This window comes from Melospiza georgiana, chromosome 8 (assembly GCF_028018845.1).
Source record: "Melospiza georgiana isolate bMelGeo1 chromosome 8, bMelGeo1.pri, whole genome shotgun sequence".
NCBI classification, from domain to species: Eukaryota; Metazoa; Chordata; class Aves; order Passeriformes; family Passerellidae; genus Melospiza; species Melospiza georgiana.
In genome coordinates, this window is record NC_080437.1 from 1,364,711 (window position 1) to 1,391,216 (window position 26,506).

General features: G+C 42.4%; 1 protein-coding gene across 6 annotated transcripts; it reads left to right on the forward strand.

Annotated features, from left to right (window-relative positions):
• On the forward strand, positions 1-26,126 carry RUFY2 (RUN and FYVE domain containing 2). 6 transcript variants are annotated; one of them, XR_009114724.1, is made up of 19 exons: positions 1-87; positions 2,761-2,934; positions 3,416-3,533; positions 4,669-4,770; positions 5,892-6,015; positions 7,584-7,645; positions 8,196-8,261; positions 10,001-10,070; positions 11,241-11,342; positions 12,138-12,254; positions 13,369-13,536; positions 14,692-14,789; positions 18,368-18,487; positions 20,227-20,356; positions 21,028-21,122; positions 21,560-21,608; positions 22,953-23,030; positions 23,863-24,096; positions 25,838-26,126. XR_009114724.1 is itself a non-coding variant. In XM_058028891.1 (18 exons), the coding sequence occupies exons 1-18, from the start codon at positions 84-86 to the stop codon at positions 24,004-24,006; spliced, it is 1,821 nt and encodes a 606-aa protein (XP_057884874.1). In that variant the 5' UTR covers positions 1-83; the 3' UTR covers positions 24,007-24,904. The 6 variants fall into 6 exon arrangements, 5 of the variants coding, with proteins under 5 accessions (XP_057884874.1, XP_057884875.1, XP_057884877.1 ...); XM_058028891.1 differs by lacking the exon at positions 25,838-26,126 and having other exon boundaries at positions 23,863-24,904; XM_058028892.1 differs by lacking the exon at positions 25,838-26,126 and having other exon boundaries at positions 10,004-10,070; positions 23,863-24,904.
• Positions 26,127-26,506: the final 380 nt, after the last annotated feature.

Genomic DNA, 26,506 nt, shown 5'->3' on the forward strand with positions numbered 1-26,506 from the left:
CGCGGCGCGGGCTGAGGGCGGGAGGAGCCCCGTGCGGGCCCTGAGGGAGCGGCCGCGGCGGCGGCGGCTCCTCCTCTCCAGCCATGGGTGAGCGGGGCTGCGGCGCCGGGAGCGGGGCGGGGGCCGCGGGGCCGCGGGCGGGGAGCGGGGCCGGGGGAGCGGGGCCGGGGGAGCGGGGCCGTGCGGGGCCCGCAGCGCGGGCGGTGCCCCGGGTGCGCAGGGCTGCGGGCTGCGGGCGGGAGAGGCCGGCGCTGCCGCAGGGACGGCGCCCGCAGCCCCCGGCCCGAGCCCGGTCGCGGAGCCGAGCCGCCTCACGGGCCGAGGCTCGCCCCTCGGAGCCGGCCGTGCTGGCCAGGCTGGTGCTGGCTGCGAACAGCCCTGCCGGGGCTGCTGCTGCTGCTGCTCCGGGAACAGAGCCCTGCGGAGCTTGCTCTGCTCTCTGTAATACCCCTTGTTCTGCTCCCTGTGATACCCCCTGCTCTGCCCCCGTAATACCCCTCGTTCTGCCCCCTGTAATACCCCTCATTGTGTTCCCTGTAATACCCCTCGTTCTGCCCCCTGTAATACCCCTCATTGTGCTCCCTGTAATACCCCTCGCTCTGCCCCCAGTAATACCCCCTGCTCTGCCCCCAGTAATACCCCCTGCTCTGCCCCCTGTAATACCCCTAGCTCTGCCCCCTGTAATACCCCCTGCTCTGCCCCCTGTAATACCCCTCGCTCTGCTCCCTGTGATACCCCAGACGGTACCCCAGTGGTGGCTGGGATGTAGGATTTCACACGCGGTGTTAAATTCTAAATCTTGATTTTAAATTTTAAAAAACCTGTTCGCCATTTATATTTTCAAGAAGCAGGTGAAGAAAAGCATGCGGGTAGATGGCTCTTTAAAACAGACCTAAGATGCATTTCGCCTCAGAAAGAGCAGGCAAGGGCTGGTAATTGGAAGGACAGCAGACATAGAAGTCTGTCTGAGGAGGATCGGCTCCAGAAGTCAGAATGAGGTCACCTGACAAAGGAATTTTCATGATGCCTTTGGGGAAATAGGCAGGATGTGTAGCAAGGCAGAGCTCCCCACCTGAAGTCTGCATTGAGCAAGGCGTTTCCTCCTCTAGCACTTGTATTTAATGCTGTCAGTAGCAAGGCTAATAAAAAAGCAGGACGTGTGCCCTGCCTGCAGAAAGGTGCTGCTGTTGCAGCCTCCTCCTGTCCCGGGGATGCTGTGCTGCTGCTGCTCTGGCAGGGCTGGTGAGTCCCCAGCAGCTGAGCAGGAAGGAAGGAGCGGGCAAAGCACTGAGCTGTGGCTGCTGCCTGGGTACAGCTCTGCCATGGCCCTGTCTCTCATTACCTTACTGTTTCTCATGTCTCCTGGGCTTTTCTGTTGAAGTTCTGGGGAACTATGAAAGCAGTTTTTAAGGCACGTACATAATCTCAATCATTATTTTTCCTAAAAAGCAGAGGGGTAGTTGGGTATTTGGCAGGCAACTAGGGACACAGAATATTAGAAAGTAGCTTTCAGGGTTTCTAATACCCAATCCCTAAGTACCTGAAGTCTGCAGGAAATGAGACAAGTCATTTCACTGCTGTTGGGGAACTGAGAAAATGCCCATCTGTTATGATGCTTTGGGTTCTTTGTGCTTTCTGACATGCAGACAGATACAGTCTGTATCAGATACCAATACTCAGATTTGCAAAGGAACAGGCTCACATTTTTTTTCTGTCACAAGCCTTTCTAGATATTTTGACATCTGTGTCTCAATGTCTTTTAAAAAGTTTAGTTTTTTGCTTCACTTGTTGGATTTAATTAAGCAGGAAATCATCAACTCTTTTGTTTCTTTCCAGGTTACTTTGATGATAGTGAATAAACAGAGGCTTGTTTTGTCTCTGAGAAAATAGGGTCTGGCCTAAATGTTTGAATTGCTTCATTATAAATGAAAATAAGCTTAAGAATTTCCTGAGCACTCTGTTCTCAGTAGCAGGATTTCTAAGAAGAGGAACCTTGTCCATTCTGTCAGACTAAGATGATTGTAAAAAGCTATGGATTTTTTTACTGATAAGATTTAATCCTCAAATGTATTTTTGCAGTATACACTTCGTAATGTTTACCAAAAACTTCAAGTTTAAGCAAAACCTTTAATTCTTAAGATTTTCTGGGTAGAAATTACTTTGTGACTAGGTGAGAAACTGAATTTTCAGTGTGTAATATTTTCCAGAAAATGCTCCTGGTTTAGTGGCAGTGACTCTGAACAGCCTGAGAAGGAAAGTGTGTTTGTGTCACTGTGCAGTTAAAGCTACATTGGACAGTGATTGCATAGAAAATTATGAAAAGTATGATTGTATATAAAAGTATGTATATAAAAGGCTGCTCATGTAGGTAGGCTGTGATACAGAAATAAATCCATAAATTAACAGGAGGGCTGCTTTGATACCGTGGAGGGCATGGGTGCAGCCATGCAGAGGTGCTGTGTTAATTGTGGTGACTTGGCTGCTTCTGAGAGCTGCTGGGACAGCATGGTGCCTGAGAACTGGCATTGCCAGCCTGGGCTTTCCCCACTAAACCCATTAAAACACTGAGAATGTGCTTTGGGTTGGATGCTCCTCTATGGCATGGTGGTTTATAGCCCTACTGGATCTGTTCTGCTGAGTTTATTGGGTTTATTAGTCTTAAGGTAAGTTTTCCTTTTAACAAGGTGGATGTGAAGCACTTTATTTCATTATGTCACTCCTAAAACTTGATCCATAACATGTTTTTCTCTGTTGTCTTAGCTGTAAAGGACCCCACAGCTGTAGAAAGAGCAAATTTATTAAACATGGCCAAACTGAGTATCAAAGGACTCATTGAATCAGCCTTGAGCTTTGGGCGCACGCTGGACTCTGACTACCCACCTTTGCAGCAGTTCTTTGTTGTCATGGAGCACTGCCTGAAGCACGGCCTGAAAGGTGTGCAAATTGCTCTAGCTGCATATTTCTCATCCCAAACATGCCATTTTTCTTCCTTTCTTTCTGGAAGTAGACTTTTAAAGGTGTAATGTTGCATAAAAAAAAAAGTAAATAGTCACCTTTTATAATGAATAGCGTAATTATTAATTCTTCACCACATATATTTCCACATTTACCAACTTGTCATTTTGTGCAGCACTTGTTGTAAGAGGTCCAGGGTTTACCAACTGCATGTATGTATGTAGTGTGTATTTTTAGCTTTTTATTTTTATTTTTTTTTTTTTTCTTGCATATAATTTTTAAATTCACAGCAAAGTAATTTGGAAGTTGGCTTTGGATACTGCTGAGCTGACCAGTGTCTCAGTTAAGAGTTACCTGGAACTCTGGACTCAGCAGTTAACCCTTGCACACACCAGATATTATGAAGAAAGCTACTGCAGTAATTTAAATTAATTTGGTTACTTGATTTTTCTTTTCATAGTAAGAAAATCCTTTCTGAGTTACAATAAAACCATCTGGGGTCCTCTGGAACTTGTGGAGAAATTATATCCAGAAGCTGAGGAAATAGCAGCAAGTGTCAGAGATTTGCCTGGCCTTAAGTAAGTAGTATTGTTAAAATGCAGCAGGAAAACAAAGGATCTGACTGAGAATCATGATTTCCTTTGGCATTAACCAAGCCTTTGAACAGCTAGTGCCTGATGCTGGGGAGAGCACAGGTGAATGCAAAAAGGAGCAGGTTGTGTGTCAGTCACTGCAGTCTGGAGCTGCAGCAGACATTGGTGAGGGCAGTCAGCAAAGGCTCCATCAAACCACAAGGTGACACACCAGAGAGGAAAGAATTTGGCAGCTTTTGAGATTATTGCCTGCACAGTCCTACTCAGCTGTAAATTTATTCTCTTCCCATTCCAGTGCACTCTGCTTTTGTGTTTAGCTTTATAATTGGCCATCCACGAAATTCCAAAAGGGTTTGGTTGCCCTGACTGGTGCAGGGCAGCACAAGGGTTCTAATTTATAGCTTTAGACCTTATCTAAAGCACACAGGCATGTAAATTATTATTTACTCTTGTGGCAGAGGAAGTAATAACCTTTGCCAGGTGTGTTACTCTCTTCCTATCCTAGCACAGCTTGGGAGGGTTTTTCTTTTTCATTGCTGTGCTCACCACTTGTAAGTATGCGTGCACTAGAAGAGGAAGTTCTGCAGGTCCAGCTGTAATTTGCTGGATATCAGTGTTTGCCAGTTACTTTTCATCTTTTCATCTTTTTTTGGCACTGTCTTCCCAAGATAGCCCTGAAGTTGCACACAGTTAAAGGTAGGCTTGAGTAGAGCCAGAGTAGGATTGGGAAGGGAAGCTGCCATGGTGGCTGGTGATGGGCATTTGGTTCATTTTCTTGCAATTCCCCTCAACTCTCAACAAACAAATGGCAGAAAGGAGTCTCAGCTGCTGCAAGCATATTGCTTCAGCAGCAAACAGGACTTTCAAGATCATCAGGCTCTAGTGCAGTCTGTACTCATATTTTTCTGGGTCTGCTCCCAAGCTCAGCTGAGAAGTTGGAAATCTTTGTTGCCTCAAAGCTTGGAGTCAAAGCCTAAACATTATGGCTGTCCACATGGTGATGCTCAGCTAATAGCTTAAAATACCCCTTCAGAAACAGCAGTTGCTCCACCAGTAGATTGATAAGGTGTTAAAGAGCATGATGTGATCAATATTTTGTTAATTTGGGCCTTTGTTTCAGGACTCCGCTGGGCCGCGCCCGGGCCTGGCTGCGCTTGGCGCTGATGCAGAAGAAAATGGCCGATTATCTTCGCTGTCTAATCATTCAGAGAGACCTCCTCAGGTAAACAACTCACTCGAGTCTGTTTGCAATTTGTTTGTGGAGGTTTGGTCTCCTAAAAAATAATCCTGCATTGTCCCACTGTGCACTGGGGAGGAGGTGACTTCATCCCTACCGTGCGCGTGGTTTCACTGAGCTGCCATTGCAAGGAGGGCTCTTGCTTTGAGCTCTGCTGTCACAGTTCCAACACTGGCATTGCTCTCTTCTGGTGTAACTTCTCCTGTCTGGTGGAGTCATTCAAGCACAATGGAGAAGGATGCTTCTTCATTTCAGTTTTATAAGCTATACGTATTTTTAAAACTGACTTGGTGCCTAGGTAACAGTGGTATGTCAGGATGTCATTGGTGTTCAGCAGCTATGGATTTTTCCAGTGACAAGAGAGTTTGTTACATAGAATCTAAACTTTTATTTAAAAAGTGCAAGGAGAAGAAAGTGCTGATATTCTCTTGTTCAGTGAAGAATTTATGTTTGTAGTGATTTTGGTGCAAAACTATGACAAATATTTAAAAAACCTTTTTAGCATTTCAGGACTTTAAGTTTCTTTTTTATCCATATAATCTCTTCCTTGGGTCCTTGAATTTCAAGCATGTATTCACTAAATTCCAGGCATTTTTTTTCACAAAAGGTAATTCTTTTGCCATTCTTCCTTTGCATTGCTTGCAGTGCTTCTTAACAACATAAGAGTTGTCTGACCCAGTGTGGCCAAACATCTATTCCTTGCAGTATCCTCTTCAACACTGGCTAAAAGAAGGTGTAGGGAGGAGCCTTTTCTCTTTTTTTTTTTTGTTTGGTTTTTTGTTTTGTTTTTGTTTTTTGTTTTTGTTTGTTTGTTTATTTATTTTCTTTTAAAGTCAAAGTAAATCTTGTCACCCTCCCCACAGCGTCCCAGCCATCTGGAGCCTAAGGCAGTATCCTTGTTTTTAATAGCCTCTGAGAAAAACTGTGCACTTTGAATTTTTAAATATTTATGAGGTGAAAGTATGGGCAGGGCCAGCCCATCTTTATGGATGCTGTAGCAAGGTTGCAGTAAGAGAAAATTCAGATGTGTCTGTCACTTCTGAATAATTTATTGGATGTATATAGAATGAACATACCAGTAAGGTGCAATTTTCTCCTTCCCACAGTGAGTTTTATGAGTATCATGCCCTGATGATGGAGGAGGAGGGAGCAGTGATTGTTGGGCTCTTAGTTGGGCTGAACGTGATCGATGCCAACCTGTGTGTGAAGGGAGAAGACCTGGATTCACAAGTAAGTCTGTCCAGGTAAAATTCCTTTACAGGCAGTCCATGAGAGTTTTCTGTACTTTTGTTTGTGGGTTTTGTTACTTCAGAGTGGTGGCTTGTTGGAAATCCCACCTCAGACTGCTCAGGGTGTGATGATCCAGCTCCAGGCTCTGTGGGCCTGTTGCCTTAACCTCACTATCAGCAGGGTCAGACCTTGGAATGGAGATAATGGGCAGAGTGCAAGGGTGAAGCTTTGTGCTCTGTCCTCAGATGGGAGCAGCTGCAGCAAGGCAGAGTTCTTCCCATCTGACTTGTGTGACCCAGCCTTTTCTTGTGTGGGGCAAGGATAGTGCCATGATCAGTTTACCCTGCTTGGTTCATGTATTGCTGTTCTGGAACATCATAGGCATGGTACAGGGACCTGAAACAAACACTCTTATGAGTGACTTTTGTGACTACTTTGATTCTGTAAAGCAAGACTTGGAATTCTTCCTGCTTTGAATGGGCTTTGACTTTTAACCCTGATCTCTTCTTCCAAGAAAATATTAACAGATTCTGTTTCGAGGCAGATGCACAGGTATTTGTAAATAAATGTAGACTCTGTTCAGCCCTGATTGGTTTTTTTCAGCTTCTTTGTGGAAAAAATCATAGTAGCTTAAGTGATTATAACTGTATAATATATTTGATGAAAAACCAGCTCCTCTGGGAAAGAGAAGTTACAGCTAACTGTGTGTGTGCTTTTGAATCCCATGGTTAACTTGTCCTCAGTTGTTTGTTCTGGTTACTGTGTGATGTTAGTCTCAGGCACTGGTCTTGTGTAAAAGAAGGTATAACATTGACAGGCCTGTAATTACAGAAAACTTATCAACTTGCTCTTAGTGTTGAGAATTAAATATTTGTATTATAGACCACAAAATCTGTTGCTGGCTACAGCTCTGTTATACTGGGTGGCCTTGCTGCATGAGAGAGAAATCTCAGTTTGAGGAGGTGGTAGTGGCAGATGAGATCTGATTGGAGTGTGTCCCAATTTGACATTTGTAACATGTCCAGAATAATTCTGTTTGTGAGGAGTAGTGTAAAGAAAGCACCTCCTCAGAGAGGCCAGAAGCTGCAGGTTTTATTGAGCAGAAAGGTAAATTTCTGAACCTTGATGGAAGTCACAGCCAGGAGCATCATTTTGGTATGTTGAAAAAATGCTACTCAATGGTTAAATATGTTTATGCACATTTCTAGTGAATTGAAATAAAGTAACTTTTATAGATAGAACATTTTACCTTATTTATTAGGGATGGTATTTTGCTTTAATCAGAAAAACATGTTTTTAGAAAGTATTTTGAGAAGAGAATTTTTAGAAAAGACACAGAAAGAACAAACAGGATGCTGACAAGAGAGCACTGTATAAACCAAGTAAATATTAAACTTTGTAAAGTCTTGTTTTAAGTGTTATAGTTCAGGTTTTTCAGCTTCTGGCTGAAACTGGATGAACCTTAAAAATGCTGTAACTGAGGTTTTATCAATTGCATCAATACAAGGCTGTAAATAGCAGCAGCACTTATTTGTGTGATATGGAACTGCACCTTTGCTCTCCCCTAGGTTGGGGTGATCGATTTCTCTGTGTATTTGAAGAGTGATGATGACATTGGGGGCAAAGAAAGGTATGTCCTCTCAAAGTACCTGCTATTCTCTATGTTAGCAAATGATTTCTTGGCTGGGCCTGTTCTTTTAGAAATAAGTCAGGTTCCCTAAGAATGAAGTGTTCTGATCCTGAGAAGAATGCCCCAGTGTGTTGCTGTGTGTTATTACTTAGCTGGAGGAGTATTTGCAGTCTGAAGCAAACCTCAGCAGCATCAGCTCCTGCCCCCAAGCAGGGGAGGCTTGCCAGGAGGCACTGAAAAGGAACCTGCAGGCCTTTAAGGCCTCAGCCTGGGATTCAGTCAGGCTTCCAAAGAACCAGAGTTATGGCAGAGTAAATGAACATCCTTATCCTTCTCAGACTGCTATATTTCATGTAGAGAAATTGTTTGCAGTTACAGCATTGGATGTGTTTGTGTCTCACTGATATGTGTGTTGTTATCTTCATGAGTATGAGATGAAGTTGTTTCCTTTCTTTTTAAAACCACAATTGAGATGGACATTTTCATATGTATATTTTCAGTCCATAGCTTAGTACACAATTTTGTTAATTTTGTTTTGTGCTTGCTTTAGAAATGTACAGATTGCTGCAATATTGGACCAAAAGAATTATGTTGAGGAACTAAACAGGCAACTGAAGTAAGTATTACTTTGAAGTATGGGTGTCAGGCCAGGCTTCCAGGTAAATAAATGCCTTTTGTTCCAGAGCTTTGTGAGAGAACTTCAGAGAAAGAGCTGCAAATTCTCCGTGTTTAGACTGAAGATTTAGTGAAGTAGGAAAAGACACTCTCCTGCAGAGCTCAGTGTCAGTTTTCATGCTTTTGGACAATCAAAACCTTTATTCTTCAAAGAAACACAAAACCAACAGGCCAGAGCTGTGAAGGTCCTCATGAATCATAACTTCACAGGAATAAAAAGCTGGGTCTGGATTCTGTGTTCCACTTAACAGTTTGCCAGAAGTGGTTTTGAGTGTTCTGGTGAATCCATATGACTTTATTTCTTTGCCTTGCAGAATATTTTAGTTTGTGGCTTTAATGCCTAGGACTGAAACTGAATAAACTCACTGCTTGCTAGAAGCTACTTATATGTGGTAGGCTGAGGTTCCTGTTGAACAATTTTCAGGAAAGCAGCATTTTCCTCTTGCTTTGCTGGATGGAACAAACCTAGTCCACCACTGTGCTTGTTACTGTGCAAATAGAAGAACAGTGAAATAGAAATTCTCTGAGAATTATTGTACAAAATTAAAGTCTGAGGGGCTAAAGGGCTACAAAACCCCAACAAACCACAACCAAGCAGTAAAGCCAGAAAGAACTTCTGTAGAATCTCTAGCACAAAAAGGATCTAGGTAATTTTTGAAACGTAATAATATTTTTAAATTTTTAATGCTGGTAATCTGGATCATTGGTTACTGTAAGGCTCCTGTTGGAGTAAGGATGTTCTGCTTTGAAATGGTGTCACTGAGCAGAAACCTTCAACACCACAGAACAGCAGAGCACATCAAATATGAGCAAAATGAAAGCCAAGGAGGAGAAAGGAGCCATCACAAATAAGAGCAGTGGTGTTTGTTTGATGTCATTATCCAGGTGAGCTTCTGTGTGCTCTTGTACTCTGGTTTATGCACAGAATTTCCTGTCAGATCAGGGATTCAGCAACTCCTATTTTATTTCAGTTCAGTTGTTTGTGTTCAGACATCCTAAAATGCATTAATCACTCTGCCCTGCTGTTCCAAATGAACTGGCAACTACTGAGGACACCACAGAGAAATATGGGAAAAAGTAAATGGTGTTACAGAATAGGTTTTCTCTTTCCCTGTGTGTGAAATGCAGCCTAAAAAAGAAGGTGCTTTCTGCAGAAATAGGCAATCAGGTTATGGAAAAGGCCTGGATGTAGTTTGATACTATAAAAAGCAACAGAGTAATAAAAGGCAATAAAACTCTGGTGAGACTCCTACATGAAGTCAAGAAGCATCAAGAAAGAGCCTGAGGACAAATCTCAAAAAATGCAGAGAAACAAATGATTTTATAAAAGAAATGTATTTTGGAGGAAGAGAATCTGGAGAATGGTTTTGTTCCATAGGGGAGAACTCATTTATCTTTTGTCTGCAATATGGTTGTGAGGATAAAGGAAAGGGAGAGTGCATGGGAAGTTCTGGCCAAGCAGGAGTTTAGGTGACAGGGGTGGCATTGGGAATTGGAAAGCAGCATATAAATGTTCAACAAAGGAGAGTAATTTTCTTATATTTAGGAAAAGTTCCAGTAATGGGAACAGACCTCACAGCTCTTAACCATTAATCACTGTACCTTGCATTAAAGCTTTTGAGCTTGGTTGGATGGGTTTTGATGTAATCTTGAATAGCATTGTTTCTTTTTCCCTTTCAGTAGCACAGTTAGCAGTCTCCATGCAAGAGTTGACTCACTGGAGAAATCAAACACTAAACTGATTGAAGAGGTACTTTTTTATTTTAGTAATGTGTAGCATATTGTTTTCTCTGAAAGACAGTTTTTCTAAATGTACATACATTATTTTAAGCTATGGAAGCTCTGGATATAATATATTCTTATACCTTTATTTTGGCTTAAAGGAGAGGGGCAGCAGCTGCAGGGACTTGAAGTCAGTTTGCCAGGCAGCCCCTAGCATCAGTACATCAATTCTGTAGAACATTGCAATTTCCAGCTTTGGACAGAATGAGAAGAGAATCCTTTCTCAGTGCCAGCTGTCAGTCTGATTTGTGCAGATGACTGGTCTAGAATGGATGGCACCAGTTGCTACAAAGAGACAGAAAATAGTTCACCAAGCAATTTCTGTTCCAGTCCTCAGCTTTAGCCAAAGGATTGCTTCTTGCTTGGTTACTGGATGCTGATACCCAGCTTTCAGACTTGTCTGGTTCTGCTTTGTGTTTATAGCCTGTATTTCTGGTTATCTGTGATGCTTGACTAGTTTCCAGTATTTTTAGCTTTATAAGAGAGAGCACACCTTTTTTAGTTAATGAAGGGGAAAATTGAAAACGCTAAATTGAGCTGCTGAAGGGACAGCTAGCTCACTCTGGGAGTAATGTATCCAGACAGAGTGAAAGCAACTTTCCTGTGTTAATTCTCAGAGTATTCTGGTTCCTTTATGAGTTTTCAGCCCAACTGTCCACCTATTTTGATCCTTTGGCCTATAATTCTGACATTAAGCTGTATATTGTAGGCCCAAGTTATATGTTTGTTGTTCATATGGGGGAGGCTTTCTTATGTAAGCTGCTCCATATGACATATTAAGATGCCCAAAAAAGAAAATGAGAACTGGATGAACTTGAAGCCAAGTGGAAAGCAGAAGCTGAGGATGAGGAAAAAGAATTGAGGGTCTTTAAGTCTTAATGGAACCATGAAAAGAAAGCATGTTCTTCTCCAGACATGAAACAGTGAAGTGTCCTGAACACACTGCTGCTGTGTAGTGAAAGTGACTCATTATTAAACCCAGGAGATTCATGCTTTCTTTAAAAACAGCTAATCCTCTGTTTGGCAGGCAGGGAGAATAGAGCAGATGTCTTGGTCTTGCATTAATCAGAACATTTTATCCTTTATTTCTACTCTCAAAAGTGGTCACAGTGCTTTTTTTTTATTTGTTTCTTTTCAGTTAGCAATAGCAAAAAACAATATAATTAAACTTCAAGAAGAAAACCATCAATTAAGGAGTGAAAATACTCTGATTTTAATGAAAACACAGCATCATCTAGAGGTATGTTAGTTTTACCACTTTTAATATCGTAACATAACATGTTTAATTTTTGTTCAAAAGTTTGTACATCTCAACTTCAAGTAAGCTTAACTTGTCCAAATCTGATACAACTTTTATAAGGACAAGGGCTTATTAAATCTGTGGAGCTTTCTAAATGGCATAAGTAAATTAAAGTTGTAGGACACAAGATTGTTTTACAGCATATGCATGGGTAGTGTATTCAAGTGACACCCAAGGAGGACAGTACTGTGGCGTGGATGTTTTGCTGGTTTTATTCAGTTCTCATTAAAAAGCCAATAGCAACAGAGCAGAGACAGCTCTTTCCATGTTTGCCCTGTGCTTGGAGGACGTGTTTGTAAGTTTTTCTTCATATTCCCCACAAGTGTTAGATTGTCACAGTTGAGACTGCCACGAGAGAGTATCACCACACGCTTTCAGAAGGCTGCAGGCATCTGCTCTTCTTGTTCTTCAGCCCAACCTTTTATACCCTCATGTTCATGCACTGCACCTGTGTGCCCTGTGTTCCCTTAGCGAGGGAATTGTGGTCCATGCAGTTATTAGGGCAGATAGCTTTGGGGCTTGGATTGTGTTCAGAGTGAGGAAGATGGTTGCAGTTATTATAGTGTATAGGTAGAAGTTGAGGAAGGTAAGCTCATTGCTGTCAGCGCTGCTCACCTGGGGACGGGGCCTCAGCCCCGCTGCCAGTCACCACCACCTGCGTCCCCACATGAAACTGATGCCATCAAGGTGCAGAATTTGTGCAGGAGGAAGCAGAGGCTGTGTGTGTGTTTGCAGGCAGCCAAGGTGGACGTGGAGGCCGAGCTGCAGACGTACAAGCACTCGAGGCAGGGCCTGGATGAGATGTACAGCGAGGCGCGCCGGCAGCTGCGCGAGGAGGCTCAGCTGCGCCAGGTGGGTGCTCCTGCACAGCAGCCCCGCTCCCCTTGGGGTTAGTGCTGCCTTGCACTGCCTGCAGCAGCATTTCTCTGAAGGCAGCTTCCACAGAGCATCAATATTTCTGTAGTAATATTGCTGAGGAACGGTAAAAAACACGTTGTTCTTGGATAAATTTTTAGGTAAGCTTTTAGCAACACTGTATGCTCTCTCTCTCTCTCTATGCTAAATCTTTCCTGTGAAAGTACAAATACTTCACTTCTATTTTTGTAATTAATGCTTAGGCAACTCTGTACATGTGAAAAACGCTAATCGCTTGTTTTTAAAATTTTAAAAGTTTAATAGTAATAAAATGGTTATAAAAATAGTAAAACAATTAGAGTGATAATAATTTGGACAATTTGAATTAGAACAATATGAGACAATAGAGTTACAGACAGTCCGGGTACCTTTTTCTGGGCAGCACAAGCCCGAAAAAGGACACACAGTTAACAGAGGATTAACTCTTAAAACCAACAGCCTGTTGCATATTCATACACCTCATCCATGGTGCATAAATTCCATTCAAACACAGGATTCTGTCTGGGCAGTGTCAGCTTCTTCCTCTGGATCCTAACAGCGCCTTCAAGGTGGGAAGAAGTTCGTTTCTTCTGATAGAGGGCAATAAATTGTTTTTTTCTGAAAGATTCAGGTGTTCTGTGGCTGCTATCTCGCTGCAAGCCCTTTCATTACAAAAAAAAGTATCCTACATAGCATCATTTCTATTTTAACATTTTTTGTAACCTAAAACTATATTTAACACACTACTTAAGAGAACTAATACAGCATTGCTTTCTAACACAACACATATAATATTCATTTGAATATTTGCAAAAAGCCAATCATAAAATACACATTTTTCACAGTACACCATTCTTATAATGTGAGTTGTCTTCTCCCAAAGTTAAAAAAACCCGTTGGCCAGTTAGTATATGATTGTCACATTTAGGGATAATTTGCAAAGGTGAAGAGGGGCAGAATTTCTGAAGTGGTAAAGTAGGTGGTGCTGCAGCACTGTTAGAGTTTCAAGCCAGAAATAAATAATTCCATAATGATTTAAATCCATTGTGTGGCATTGTGTTGTGTTTTCCAGGATATGGAGAACGAGCTGGTGGTTCAAGTCAGCATGAAACACGAGATAGAGCTGGCCATGAAGCTGCTGGAGAAGGACATCCATGAGAAGCAGGACACCCTCATCGGCCTGCGGCAGCAGCTTGATGAAGTTAAAGCCATTAACGTGGAAATGTACCAAAAGCTGCAGGTAAAGGACAACCTGCTGTGCAGCTGCTGAAGGGCTTACAGGGACAGAAATGCATTATTACCATTCTGGGCAGTTGCTGGAGTTTTGGTTTCCTTGTGCTTCTTAGGTCAGCTTGACATTTTGGAACATTACCTATGTAAACGTGGTTTCATACAAAGAAGTTCTTAAGGCAGTCACTTACTGGGTTTAGGGAAGAAAAGAGCATGAGGATAAGATCATAGCCTAATAATACCCTATGTGAAGTAAAGAGAGTAATAATGTACTGTAACAAAGACATTTTTTGGCCTGTGTTGTATAAAACAACCAGAAGAATGTAGGTACATAGTGAGGAGTTGAAGAGAAGCCCTGACCTTCCTAAGTAGGGAAAGGAAGACAAGAATATATTAAATGGAAAAAGCTAATTACAATTTTGGGTTTATTTTTAAACCTATTAACAAATTAAGAAAATCTCCTAACAATTAAAATGCCTTTTGTGCGAGAATATGTATCTCAGGGACCCCAAATGCAGTTAACAAATTACCAGATACCAGTGAATTACTTATGTAAAACATGAATTTGATTTAGGGAACAAATTCTGAAAACCAGCACAAGAACCCAGTCAAATCTGTGGCAGAATGAGAGGAAAAAATTGGGATGCTGTGGAGGATAATTGAAGTGATGGACAGAGGATTCTACTTTCCAGTCTGCAAATGTGAGGAAACTGGACCAGAGGATGAGAAATATAAATAGAGCTGGAGAGAAAAGTAAGAGAATGTTCTCCAGTGTTAGGATCTGGGGAGTGGGGGGTTGATTTGCAGGAGAATCTTGGTGATTTTCTGGACTAATCTATTTTCTCTTCACTGGTAAGGTTCTAATGGGCTACTTGGTCAGTGAATTTAACTTTGACTTCTAAAGTGATTAACTAAGGAAGGAAATTAAATAGCATTAAATATTAAATTAAATATTAAATAGCATTTACACTTGCAGAGTATAAAACTACAAATTTTCTAGGCATAAGATTTTACATACTGTTCTCAAGGGTTTTTGGAAAGCAATCCTTAAAGAGAATCAAAACTTGATTTTTGCCATGTGCCCTTTTGGATACTGAAGAAAAAGCCCCCCCAAGGTAATGGTGCAATGATACCAATTTCAGTTTTAACCTCTTTTGTAACACAGGTTTCTGAAGATGCCATGAAAGAGAAGAATGAAATAATCAGTCGATTAGAGGATAAGACCAATCAGATTAATGCAACTATGAAACAACTAGAGCAAAGGTACAGCCCCATCTTTGTTTCTCTTTATTCACAACTCCACTCCCTTGCATCTTACTGCATTCCCACAGCTGCCATTGAAATGTCATTTTCAGCTAGAGCATTTAAACCAAACCTTCCTGAAACTCCTGATTAGTTATTTGCTGTTGGACTGTTTTTTTTCTGTTTGACAAACACGCTCACTTTAAATACAAACTTAATCTTTCAGTTTTCTCCCTCTACCATTGTTCTTCTGGTCCTAGGTTTTTATGCTGATATCAAAAGTCATTCTTTCAGTTGTTTCAAAATTCTGATTCCTTATTGCCTACTTTCCCCCTCCCTGAATGAAATGCAATAGAAACTGAAGCATTAATCTTGCTTATACTTAAGCACATGCTTAATATAAACATTAATGCCTTCAAGGATCACTGGTTGTTTGCTGAAGCTGTTATAATTGTTGTCCATTGCTTTGGAAGTGCCATTATTTTCAATGACTTAATGAGTTTTCACACTGAAAGGTTGAAAAGTGAAAGACTAAAATTCCAGAATATAAATCTACATTATGGTTGGACTGCATGTACTACATAATAATACTAAGATGTGATTCACATGTTTTAATTTAGTGGCCTTATATGCAACATTGATCTTTCTAATTGTAAAATATAACATGTCCATAAGCCCCGTCATGTTGGTGTTTGACATGTCTTTTTTTTCATTTAAATCTGATTATGAAAAACATGCTTATGTATTAAAAAAATTAGTGACATGAATATTCTTTTATTGACATCCTTTTTTCCTCTTTTTTCTTTTCCTTTTTATCCTTTTATCCCAATTTTTGTTTTTACTGTTTTGCTGCCTTCATCTGTCTTTGATTTTTGTCCACTGCATTCATGAAGTGACAAAGATCTGTTAACTCAAACTAGGACTATTGCAATGTCATTCGTCAAATGTGCCAGCAATGAGGCTCAGCACCAGTACAAACTTGTCAAGGATATTTCATTCTGAGAGCTCCTCCACACCTCTTGTGTTCAAATAATTGCTGATAAAACAGGACTTCAGAGGTTTCCAGTTCAAATTTGAAAGTGGTATTAGAAATCCTGCACTGTAACTGATCGTAGCTGGGTTCTGGTTTGTTTTCTGAAAGAACATCACCTCCGATCTCACTTTACCCCTCCTAAAAAAAACAAAAAAAAGAAAAAAAAAGTAAATTACTGCACTATTATTAAGCAAATGTAAGCTAGTTTTCTAATGCTATTGAATCACTTCTTTGTCAAATTTTATTTTAAGAGGTTAGATATCTTTATTTGACTGTACATTTTTATGACACTTAAATCACTAATTAGTGATTTTCCCGGTTCTTTGGTACTAAGAGATTTACAAAGTAGCCCTTCTGGCTAAACCTCCCCTTGTCCCTGCTTACTCCTTTCACTTTTAGGCTGTATTTACCCCAAAGCACGCTGTCTGTTGGGTTCTGTGGCTGCAAGGAGCTGGAGCTGAGCTCCCTCCCAAGGCTGGGTGTAAGGAGGGAGGGTGGTGCCAGCATCAGAGCAGTGAAGGGATGCCAGCCTCTGCCAAAGCTCCACCTCCCCGGTGTCCTGGGGTAGAACGCTCTCCTGGAGTCACAGTGTGCTTGGAGCCTGATTGCTGAGTGCTCCAGCAAACCCTGTGGCTGCTGTGCACTCTGGCAGGAGGAGCAGTGAGCAGGATTTGCAGTCAGGGCCCTGAACCTGCCCAACCCGTTTGTCAGCTGAGGTCTCTGCCCTGGGATCAGCACTGTGCTTGTGCCCAAAGCCTTCCCCTGCCTCCATCTGCTGTGAGCTGCTGCTTGCCTGCACTGCAGGAGAGGAGCTCAGCTGCTCACTGCCCTCAATACACTCCCTGATGTTTGCTCTGAGGGCTGCAGTGGATGTTGAGTGGGAAAATGGCCTTAGAGTTTTGCAGCAGAAGGGGATGTTTGTAAAAGTGGGGGCAGGATGCAGTCCTACAGAAAGGGTTTCTGTTGCATGGTTATTCCTTGGTTTGGAAGCAGAAACAGCCTTTAACATGAGCTGGCTACTGAAAAGTAACTATCTTCTAATTATCTTCAAAGAAAACCCAAACCAGAAACACAGATTAGAACAACAGGAAGACCATGACAGAAATGGAAGCCTTATCCACCTCAATGTTATCTATGCAAACAAGTGTTTCCCACAGAATCATCTGCATGCCAAATCCAGCTCAGCATCTGCCTGAACCCAGCAGTGCAGCCAGCCCTGGTGCTGGGCTGGGGATCATGCTGCAGCTTTAGGGTAGCAAGCTCTCTTCCTGCCCTGCTTGTGGGAGTTGATTTGGTGATTTAGGGAAGGGTTTGATGTGCTTTTGGTGTTGGTGTGTTGTGTAGCTTCAGCTCCTGCACTGGGGAGGATCCTGCTCTGTCCCTGCATTCTCCTTCCAGGGCTTGGCCTCTGCACTGCCACTGCAGATGTGGTGGGAGCATCCCTCAGGCCCCTGGGGCAGCTGAGTGAGATAGTGCACCCTCGATAAGGGGGTTTAATTCCAGCCCTGTTCACCTGTTTACCAGCAGCTTTTGGGAACTCCCTGTGCTGCGACTCCATCAGCAGAAGCACAAATGCAGACACATTGCTGACACATCTTGTTTTTAGCTGACTCTGGCAGCTGGGAGTCACTCTGTGCTCAGGGAGTCAGCCATCTCCCTGGTTCCTCACTTACCTGAGAGGCCCTTGAGGCAGCTGTGCAGAACACAGAGCATCAGGTGGGGACGTTCACTGGGATTTTGCAGGCTCCTGTATTCTCCAGACAGGTGGAACCATGATATAGCACAAATCCCCTTTTAGTACACTTACTTTTGTTACAATGCACCCACCACAGAGGGACCACAGTGAACCAGTGCATTCCAAGGGAAGTGCCAGCTGAACAAACCTAGAATTCAGAAAGAAATTATTAAATCAAACAACAATCCCTCATTTCTTGATTAATCACTTTGATTTGTCTATAGTATGGAGCTATTTTCACCAGTGTAAGAATGCATTATTTTTAATACAGACTATTTAAATGAATTATGGTGTAGTTGAGGTAGTTCTGTAAATGTAGTGGGAGCTGTCAGGGTGTGTTTTGTTGCTAGGCTAGTCAAGTCTCTTGCTGTCTGATTGCAGTGCTCTGTAGCAACCTTATGCCTCAGTTGTTTTGAGCTGCTTTTGCACAACTCCTGCTCTGCCCTGTCCTAAAGGGTGATCAGTGCAAGCCAAGGACTCTCACAGACCTTACTTGGGGGAAAAAGCTTCAGAAATAACACATGAACGTATGCTAGAGGAAAAAGAAAAGCTTCAGTTCTAAAATCTGTATCATGCTTTGGCACCTGTTATTCATGAGCATAAATAAAACAATTATTACTTACAGTGATCACTCTCTGACTGTATGCAAACCCAGGAGCTAATTCTCTAGGCATTGTATGGATTTCTCGTTTGAGTTTGTGAGTTTCCCCCAAACTTTGTTTTTATTTAGAAATGTTTCTATTTCCCCATTTTTCTTTTATTTGTCTTCTTCACCCTCTACACCCTAGTTCTAGCTTCAGTTTTACCCAAAGTTGATTTGAATTACACCAGATTGCAGCAAGCAGAGAAGGCTCAAATGGAGGCTGAGGCTGAGGATGAGAAACTTAAACAGGAGTATGTGAATAAATCTGAAAGCCTGCAGAACGAATTCTCCCAGAAGGAGAAACAGCTGTGAGTATTTCTTACCTGTTTGGAAAAGTGCATGGCAGTAAACATTCTGCATTTGCAATATGTCCTCTGTCCTAGTGCAGGCTGCTTGTTGTTAAATGGTTTTGAACAGAATGCAAATACCAAAGATCTTTGTGTCAGGTCCTGGCAAGGCAGAAGAAAATCTGTCATTCCAAGGAAGCCAGGCTGGCTTTGGGTGCCTCTGAAATGACATACAGCTTGAAAGGAAGGGAAAAACAGCTTTACTTCTTGGCTAAAAGTACCAATTTAATTCAGGAGGAAGTTATCCTGAGTGGGGGAAAGCATGTAGTGGAGTAGTGGTAAAACACACTTTGAACAAAGCCCACAAGTGTGGAGTAGTGTAAACTTTAACAGAAATGGCACAACAATAGTTAGATTGATCCAGATTAAGGATGAGGTAGTAGTGGTTTAGCTACCACTGCACAGGAAATAAAAAGTGAAAATCCAGTGGAGTCATAACAGTTAAAAGCTAATTTAAAAGCCAGCCCTCTGTCTTTTTCCTGTTACATCCTTCAGTACTAATTTAAATCAGTGCATAAAGTTAGAAGCTCCCTGTAAGGAGAGGTGCTTTCTCTCTTTGGGAAGATAAAACATCAGTTATTGAAGTAATTCTTTGATACAAAGATTGGAGCTTAAAAATTAGTGATTTCCAGCCCAGTTGTTAGCCCTGCCCTGCCTCTCTCAGAACTCTGAATTTCACTCCACTTGTTCAACTGTCATGACAAATGTTCACTTTACTACCACAGTCACCTCTGCAGATTTGGGCAAAAGAACAGTTCACACCCCAGCCTTAGAATTCTGCAATTCTGAAACCTCCAGGTCATGTTCACTTCTTTTCCAGCCAGATGCTGAGGTAGTGTCCCAACATGTAAGTCTTTCCTTTAAAAGTGGGTTTGCTTTTAAAACAGGAAAATCAATGTGGCTGTAGGTTTCCCATCAAAACACCTTGCATGAACACTCTCAGATTTTATTTCCTCTTTTCCTGTGGTGACACAGTTTGAATCCAGAAGGTTGAACAGTGTGCTTCCACCCCCATAACATTCTGAACACCAAGTCTTCCATGAAACCAAGAGATTTGGTTTAAAATTCCAGCTGGAATGGCTCTTCTGTCAGAGTAGCCCTGACTCCTTTAGCTGGAGTTCAGTTAAGCCAATAGAATCTGTATCCCTGTTTATCCCTGTGCAGAAACCTCAATAAAAATAGTAATTCAAAGTCCTTCCTCCTTTATTTTCAGTTCTGTTCAAAATGCCATAAACCTTAGTCTAAAATAGAAGATTCACATCTAAGGGTGTAAAATGAAATAACTTTTATGATATCAGAGATACCTGCAATAATTGTCTGCATCACCAATGACACTGTGGCTGGTTGGTTTGGTTTATTTTAGAAACAAGCTGTATAAAGTTAAGGGGCTTTGCCTTAGGCTTGTTTTAAAAATACTTCAGAATTTTGTGGTTTATTTCAAAGGTCAGCTCTTCAAAATTATGCCATACTCCTGGTCCTTTAAATAAACTTACTTTGAAAAGCATTTTCTAAATGACAGTGCTTTGTTTATTACACTGATACCTAAAATATCATTATATTGACACGTTATTTCTGTTTTAGAAAACATGTAACTTAATTGTTATGGTAATAGTCTATTGCACCCAGCAATAAACTCAGTTTTGTTTTCAAAAGTGATACTGTCGTGCACAGGGATTTTTGTTTTGTTTTCCCTGTTCTAGACTTCAGCTGGAAACGGACCTGAAGATAGAAAAGGAGTGGAGGCAAACCCTGGAGGATGATCTTCAGAAGGAAAAGGAAACTGTGTCTCATCTGAGAGCAGAGACCCAAGAAATAGTTACCCTTAAGAAAGTAAATGCTGCAGCAAAGTTTGACTATAGTAATTTAGAAAAGGACTGCAATGTTATTTATGGACTTAGACATGGTATTGTAAAGAATTTCTGCAAATATATGAGAAAGATTACATTAATGTGTTCTCACAAATAGAATGATGAAAAAAATGGGCTTTTAACTCCCCATTTAGTCTTCAGGTCACAGTTCAGTACTTTGGATAAGGAGAAATGAAATCCTGGATTTCCCTTCTCAGTTGTGTTGGGGGCTCTGTCCTCACTGTGGGCTGGGCCTGTGGCTCTGTGCTCCTGGCCCCTCCATCACTCAGATTTATTTTCCAGGGTCCATCTCCATCACTCAGGTTCATTTTCCAGGGTCCATCTCCATCACTCAGGGTGATTTTCCTTTCCAGGGTTCCTCTCCATCACTCAGGGGTGATTTTCCAGGGTTCCTCTCCATCACTCAGGGTGCTTTTCTCCCTGCAGTGGGCTACAGAAGCAGAAATGTTTCTTTATCTCTTGGGGTCTGGGAGAGTTTTCTCCTGAGCAGGTGCTGTTCAGGCTGGGTTTGAGGCAGTGTAGGGGTCACTCATGCCCTTGGCTTTCTCAGTAGGAGCAGTTCCTAGGCAGTAGGGCAAGCACAATTTGAGAACAATTTGGCTTCATTTTATTTTATTTTTGTTTTGTTTTAAGGAGTTCCTTAAACTTCAGGAGAAGAACAAGCAGCTGAAGAGCACATGTGAGGACCAAGAGGCTGCTCTCCAGGAACTGGCATCCAAGCTGAGCGAGTAATTTTATTGTTCATCATCACTTATACAAATTGTTTTTGTCATATCCACTTGAATCAAGGAAAACAGTGGGACAGTGGTGATGCATATTAGACAGTATATGACAATATTATTATTATTTTGGTAACTAACCAGTTGAGAGAAGTCAATGTGTTTGTTAGGTCAGGCCTTCATTGAATATCTCTGTGTTCTCTGCAGTCTTTCTGTGGCCTTGATGCCCTGCAGGATAACTTTGTGTGTGGCTCCTGGGAGCCAGATCTCACTGGGTTGGCACTGGATGCCTGTGGGGAGGCTGCTTCCTCCAGAATGCCATAATGTGGTCTTGTACTCTTGTTCAGAGGACTTGGTTTACGTTTAAGTACCTAAACCAGCTTTTGAAGTTGTTGGAGCATAACTGACCATGTAGAAGTTTGAAGTAGCTTTATCTTATTCCTTAGATCAAAGCTGAAAATAGAAGATATAAAAGAAGCTAACAAGGCATTGCAGGTCAGTAGCATTTTGAGAAAAGAATCTTTTCCTAAACTGTTCTTTTTGCAATGATTCATAAGCATGAGAAGACTTCCCTCCCACAGCAGTTACTCCAGAGATACTCACTGTATGATTTCCTCCAGTGGGAGAGAATCACACTCCCTTGTAACCTCCTGGAAAAAGTCCATTTGCTTTTGCTTTTCCTTGTTTGGTGCACAGCTGTGCATTTTGGCCCTTTTCTTGCAGTGGCACACACCCTTCTGTCATTTACAGAGTGTGTCTGGGACAGAATGTGAAACCAGCTGGGCTTAAACTGCATAGTGCTTCTCAGGGATCAATAAATAAATACTTGATCATCCTAGGAAACAAGTGAACATGGTGCTTCTCAGGGATCAATAAATACTGGATCATCCTAGGGAACAAGTGAACATGGTACTCCTCAGGGATCAATAAATACTTGATCATCCTAGGAAACAAGTGAACATGGTGCTTCTTAGTGATCAATGAATACTTGATCATCCTAGGAAACAAGTGACCATGGTACTCCTCAGGGATCAATAAATACTGGATCATCCTAGGAAACAAGTGAACATGGTGCTTCTTAGTGATCAATAAATAAATACCTGATCATCCTAGGAAACAAGTGAACATGGTGCTTCTCAGGGATCAATGAATACTTGATCACCCTAGGAAACAAGTGAACATGGTGCTTCTCAGGGATCAATAAATACTTGATCACCCTAGGAAACAAGTGAACTTGTAGCACCAAGGCTGATAAAATATGGAGTGCAATGGCAGCAGGTGTGGGACTTGGTGAAAGGCAGCAGGGAGCACTGGGGAGCAGAGATTGTGTCTGCACAGGTTTGCTGGTCTGCTGTGTCACCTGGCACATTGCTGCACTCCAGGCAAAAGTGACTGAATGGTTGAGCACGCTTTGGGTTTATTAAGTGGCTTAAACAGAAGGAAATTCACATTTCCTGACACTACAGAAGGAAATTCACATTTCCTGATACTGTCCTGGGTTTTTTTGGTTTTTTCTTTTTGCTCCCCTGCATCTTGAGGGCTGTTCCCATGTGCTGAGCAGGGACATTGGCTTCACTTGAGGCTTGGATGCCTTTGTGCTCCCCCAGCTGAGGCACTGCCCAGCTTTAGCACCCCAGGCATGTTCTCTGTGCACCCCTGCTCTGGCTTTGCAGTGTTTTGGAGCAGCCCTGTGCTCTCTAGGGTGTGTTTGTGACATTACTTTGCTCCCAGGGCCCTGAGCATTCAGGCAGTGAATGTTCTGCTCTTGATTTGTCTTCTCCCCTGGAGCCCAAAGTTTAACTTCATCAGATAAACATAATTATGGTAATTTTTCTCCAGGGCCAGGTTTGGTTGAAGGACAAAGAAGCCACTCACTGCAAGCTGTGTGAAAAGGAATTTTCACTTTCCAAAAGGAAGGTAAAACTTTAACAAGATTTCTCCCAATGTATTATGCATTATTTACAAGTGTTATGTAATTATTATTACAAGTATGATGTAAATAATAATTATCTTTGAGGTGTGGCATGACGTGTCAATGATCAGGTAAAAGCAGAGGTATTTTTGAGGTATTTTTCTGGTTCTTTGATACAAACAATGCAGCTGGGCCCTAATTTCAAAAGAAACAGTGTCATAGTAAAGTTCCACAGAGCAACTTGGTTAAAAATTATTTAACTACTTTGTTGAATTGTTATCTCAAACTCTTATCAGCTCTGTCACCGTTAGAGTTTGACATGTGTAGAAGTCTTTTTATGGCATTTTTTATACACTAGAGTAAGAAAATATGAGTTTGTAATGTTAAAGTAAAGTATGATGTTAATTTCCAAGCTTTACTAATTTGTGCAGGAAGTTTCCTTTACCTTTTTATGTTAAACCTCAATTAGCTCCTGACAGAGGCATCCACTGTTTCAGATATCATTATATCATTGCTCATGCTGTATTTTTCTATAGCAGAATACATCCTTAATCCAGAGTGTGAATGAAATCTTCAGCACACACACATATTATATTTATATATATATATAAAAGTCTAGAAAGACCATGTGTCTGTCTGTGTGCAGTCCCAGACAAACCCCATTTGTGTGGGATTGCATCACAGTTTGGGATGTAGATCCGTTTCCTTTTGCAGGCTGGCTCCCAGAAGGAGTCAGGAATTACAGTTTGGATTGTGCTGTGTGTATTTTGTTGGCATCCAGTTACCAAGTACATTTCCACTGTAAATTTCAATGTTTGCTCTCTGCCTGTGCTCTAGCATCACTGTAGGAACTGTGGGGAGATCTTCTGCAATGCCTGCTCTGACAATGAGCTGCCCCTGCCCTCCTCCCCAAAGCCTGTGAGGGTCTGTGACTCCTGCCATGCCATCCTCATACAGAGGTGCTCCTCCAACGTGCCATAAGGGATTTATTTATCCATTCTGCTGCCCAGCTCATCCTGTGCAAACCACCACACCACCTAGAGAGTGTAAACAGCATTTCCAGACTGTGAGGTAAGCAGTGTGGAGTTGGAATCTCAAGGTACTGTGGACGAGTGACTTCTCTGCTTCCTCTTGAAACAAATGGAGACAATGGGACCAAATGTAGAAAATGCACATTTAAAAAGAAAAAGAGCCCAGAAGGGTCTGCCAAATGCCTCATCAGCTTTTTTGGGAGGAAGCAGGGCAGTTTATACAGGAGACTCAGTGTTAATGTGTGTTGGATGAATATTTCAGTTGTTAAGATGATCTGGAGGAAGGTGATACTCCTGCAGACTGATGTGCCACAAGTCCAACCTCATCCTGTGCCTGGGACAGGCTGTTGGGAAGCAGAACCCTGCAGTAGCTGCTTTTAAACTGTACTGGAGAAATGCATGGCCATTAATGCAGTGGTCTGAGAAGTTGTTGCCAAATTCGTGTGTTCGTTTACTTCTCTGCATTAGCAGGAGTTGGTAATCCCAGAACATCCCAGAATATCCCAGAATATTCCAGAACACCCCAGAACATCCCAGGACTGGCATTCTGGCACTGCAGGTGTTCTGTGCTGTCCCAGGTGAGGGGAGCTGTGCTCAGCCCGGGCACAAGCAGTGCTCAGGGCACTCCTGGAGGAAGGTGTGTTTTGCTGAATGAATGTGTGTGTGTTTTCATGAATTCACATGAATTATGAATTTGATGTATCTGTGTTCCACTGAAGGAGAGCTGTTCAGCACAGGCCTCTTGTCTGACATTGTCTGTGACCTTGAACCAGTCTCTGCAGCGTTTTCATGCCAGTCATGCTCTCCAGCTTGGAGTCACTGCACAGCTCTAGAAACCACCTGGGAATGCTGGGGATCACATCCTTTCTGTGCTGCACAGGGAGCCTCTTCCTTATTTTGTCACCATCTTTCTCAAACCTTCAGAGCTGGTTCCTAAACTTCATTTTTTTTTGCAGAGCACTTTTGAGCCCTTCTGAGTCCACCCACTCTTGTCACTGGTGGTAACTTTTGATGGAATGTAAGATCCTTGTTCTTTCCATAGGAAACAGAAATAACATCCTTTGATAAACTGCCCTCACTGCCACTCACTGCCCTGCCCTGTAGTTCCTGCAGCTGTGGGCTTGGAGAGCTCTGCTGGCAGCACAGGGAGGCTGCACACAGGTCCTCCAGCTGTCCTTGCACCTTGTTTAGCTTGGCTTTGTCTCTGAGGATAGGGATTTAGTGAACATCCCAAAAGCTAACATAGCTGTTCTTTCTAACACCTCAATGTAGTTGCTTATGTAGCTTTTGTAAAGAAAAATGTTTTTAAAATGACCTGATGTAACTTTTTGTAAAATACCACACAAATACTTGTAAATCTGTAAATAACTTTTGGAAAAAAAATAAATTTAAGTTATCTGAGAATAATGTCACTTAATTTAAATTTGTAATTCTGAGTATTTTACTTTATTAAGTTCAAGTTGCTTAGAAAGCCTTTGCCTGTGCTGGGGAGTGGGGTACCCTGCCAAAGACACAAGCAGGTGCTGCTCAGGTGCTTCCTGAGGGTGTTTCCAGGGGGGCTCTTGTGGAGCTGGGTTTGATGCAGGACAGAGAGAGTAGGATAAACCAATCTGTACTGCTTTAATAAATAACTTGTGAAAAGGGGTGCAACTAAACAGAAATAATTCAAAATAGGCAATCTTTTAAAACAAGAATGTAGTGCATTTCCATAATGTGCAATGAATTAATTAATTACCTAGCTGCCATCTTTTCCTCCCCTCTGTGCTGTCCTGTTTGCACAGGAAAAGTGTCTGATGTTCAGATTGCTGTTACTGACTGCAGGTAAGACTTCTGCCTTGAACAAAATGAATGCTGGATGTTCCATGTGGTTCCTTGGCATCAGACTGCATACCTGGCCTGTTTTAAGGTTTCTGGACACTGGTGTGACTGATGCTGCATTTCTGTCTTTCTGTAAAACCCTGCTCTTGATCCTAAATCCTTCTCACAGAGAGAAGAGCACAGGAAGAGCTGTGGGGTACCCACAGAAACCTGGAGCTGTCAGACAGGATCAGAGCAGCATTTTATTCCTTTTGGGAAATGAAGCCACCTCTGCCGTGCTGCTCTGGGGGCATTAACCAGCCCCAGGGTCAATCCCTGCTCCTTGTGCCCGGTGTGCCCAGCAGGAGCCCAGAGTGCTGTGCCCTGGCCTGGCCGCTGGGAGCGGGCACAGCTCTGGAACGGCCCTGGAACGGCTCTGGCACGGCTCTGGAATGGGTCTGGGACGGCTCTGGCATGGTTCTGGCACGGCTCCGGAACGGCTCTGGCACGGCACCTCTGCCCTTCGTGGGGCTGCTGTGAGCCGAGGCTCGGGGCTCAGGCTGCTCTTGTGGTGGTGCAGGGACAGGACAGGCACAGGGGCTCGTGTCACTTCCTGGGGCTGCAGTGAGCACAGATTGCCCAAAGCCCAGCCC

Bases quoted from the DNA above. Each gene is read 5' to 3' on its own strand.
- RUFY2 (XM_058028896.1), top strand. From the start codon at position 1,122: ATGCTGTCAGTAGCAAGGCTAATAAAAAAGCAGGACGTGTGCCCTGCC. The intron at 21,609-22,952 runs GTCAGTAGCATT...ATTTTTCTCCAG, and splicing joins AAGCTAACAAGGCATTGCAG to GGCCAGGTTTGGTTGAAGGA. The intron at 23,031-23,862 runs GTAAAACTTTAA...CCTGTGCTCTAG, and splicing joins TTTCACTTTCCAAAAGGAAG to CATCACTGTAGGAACTGTGG.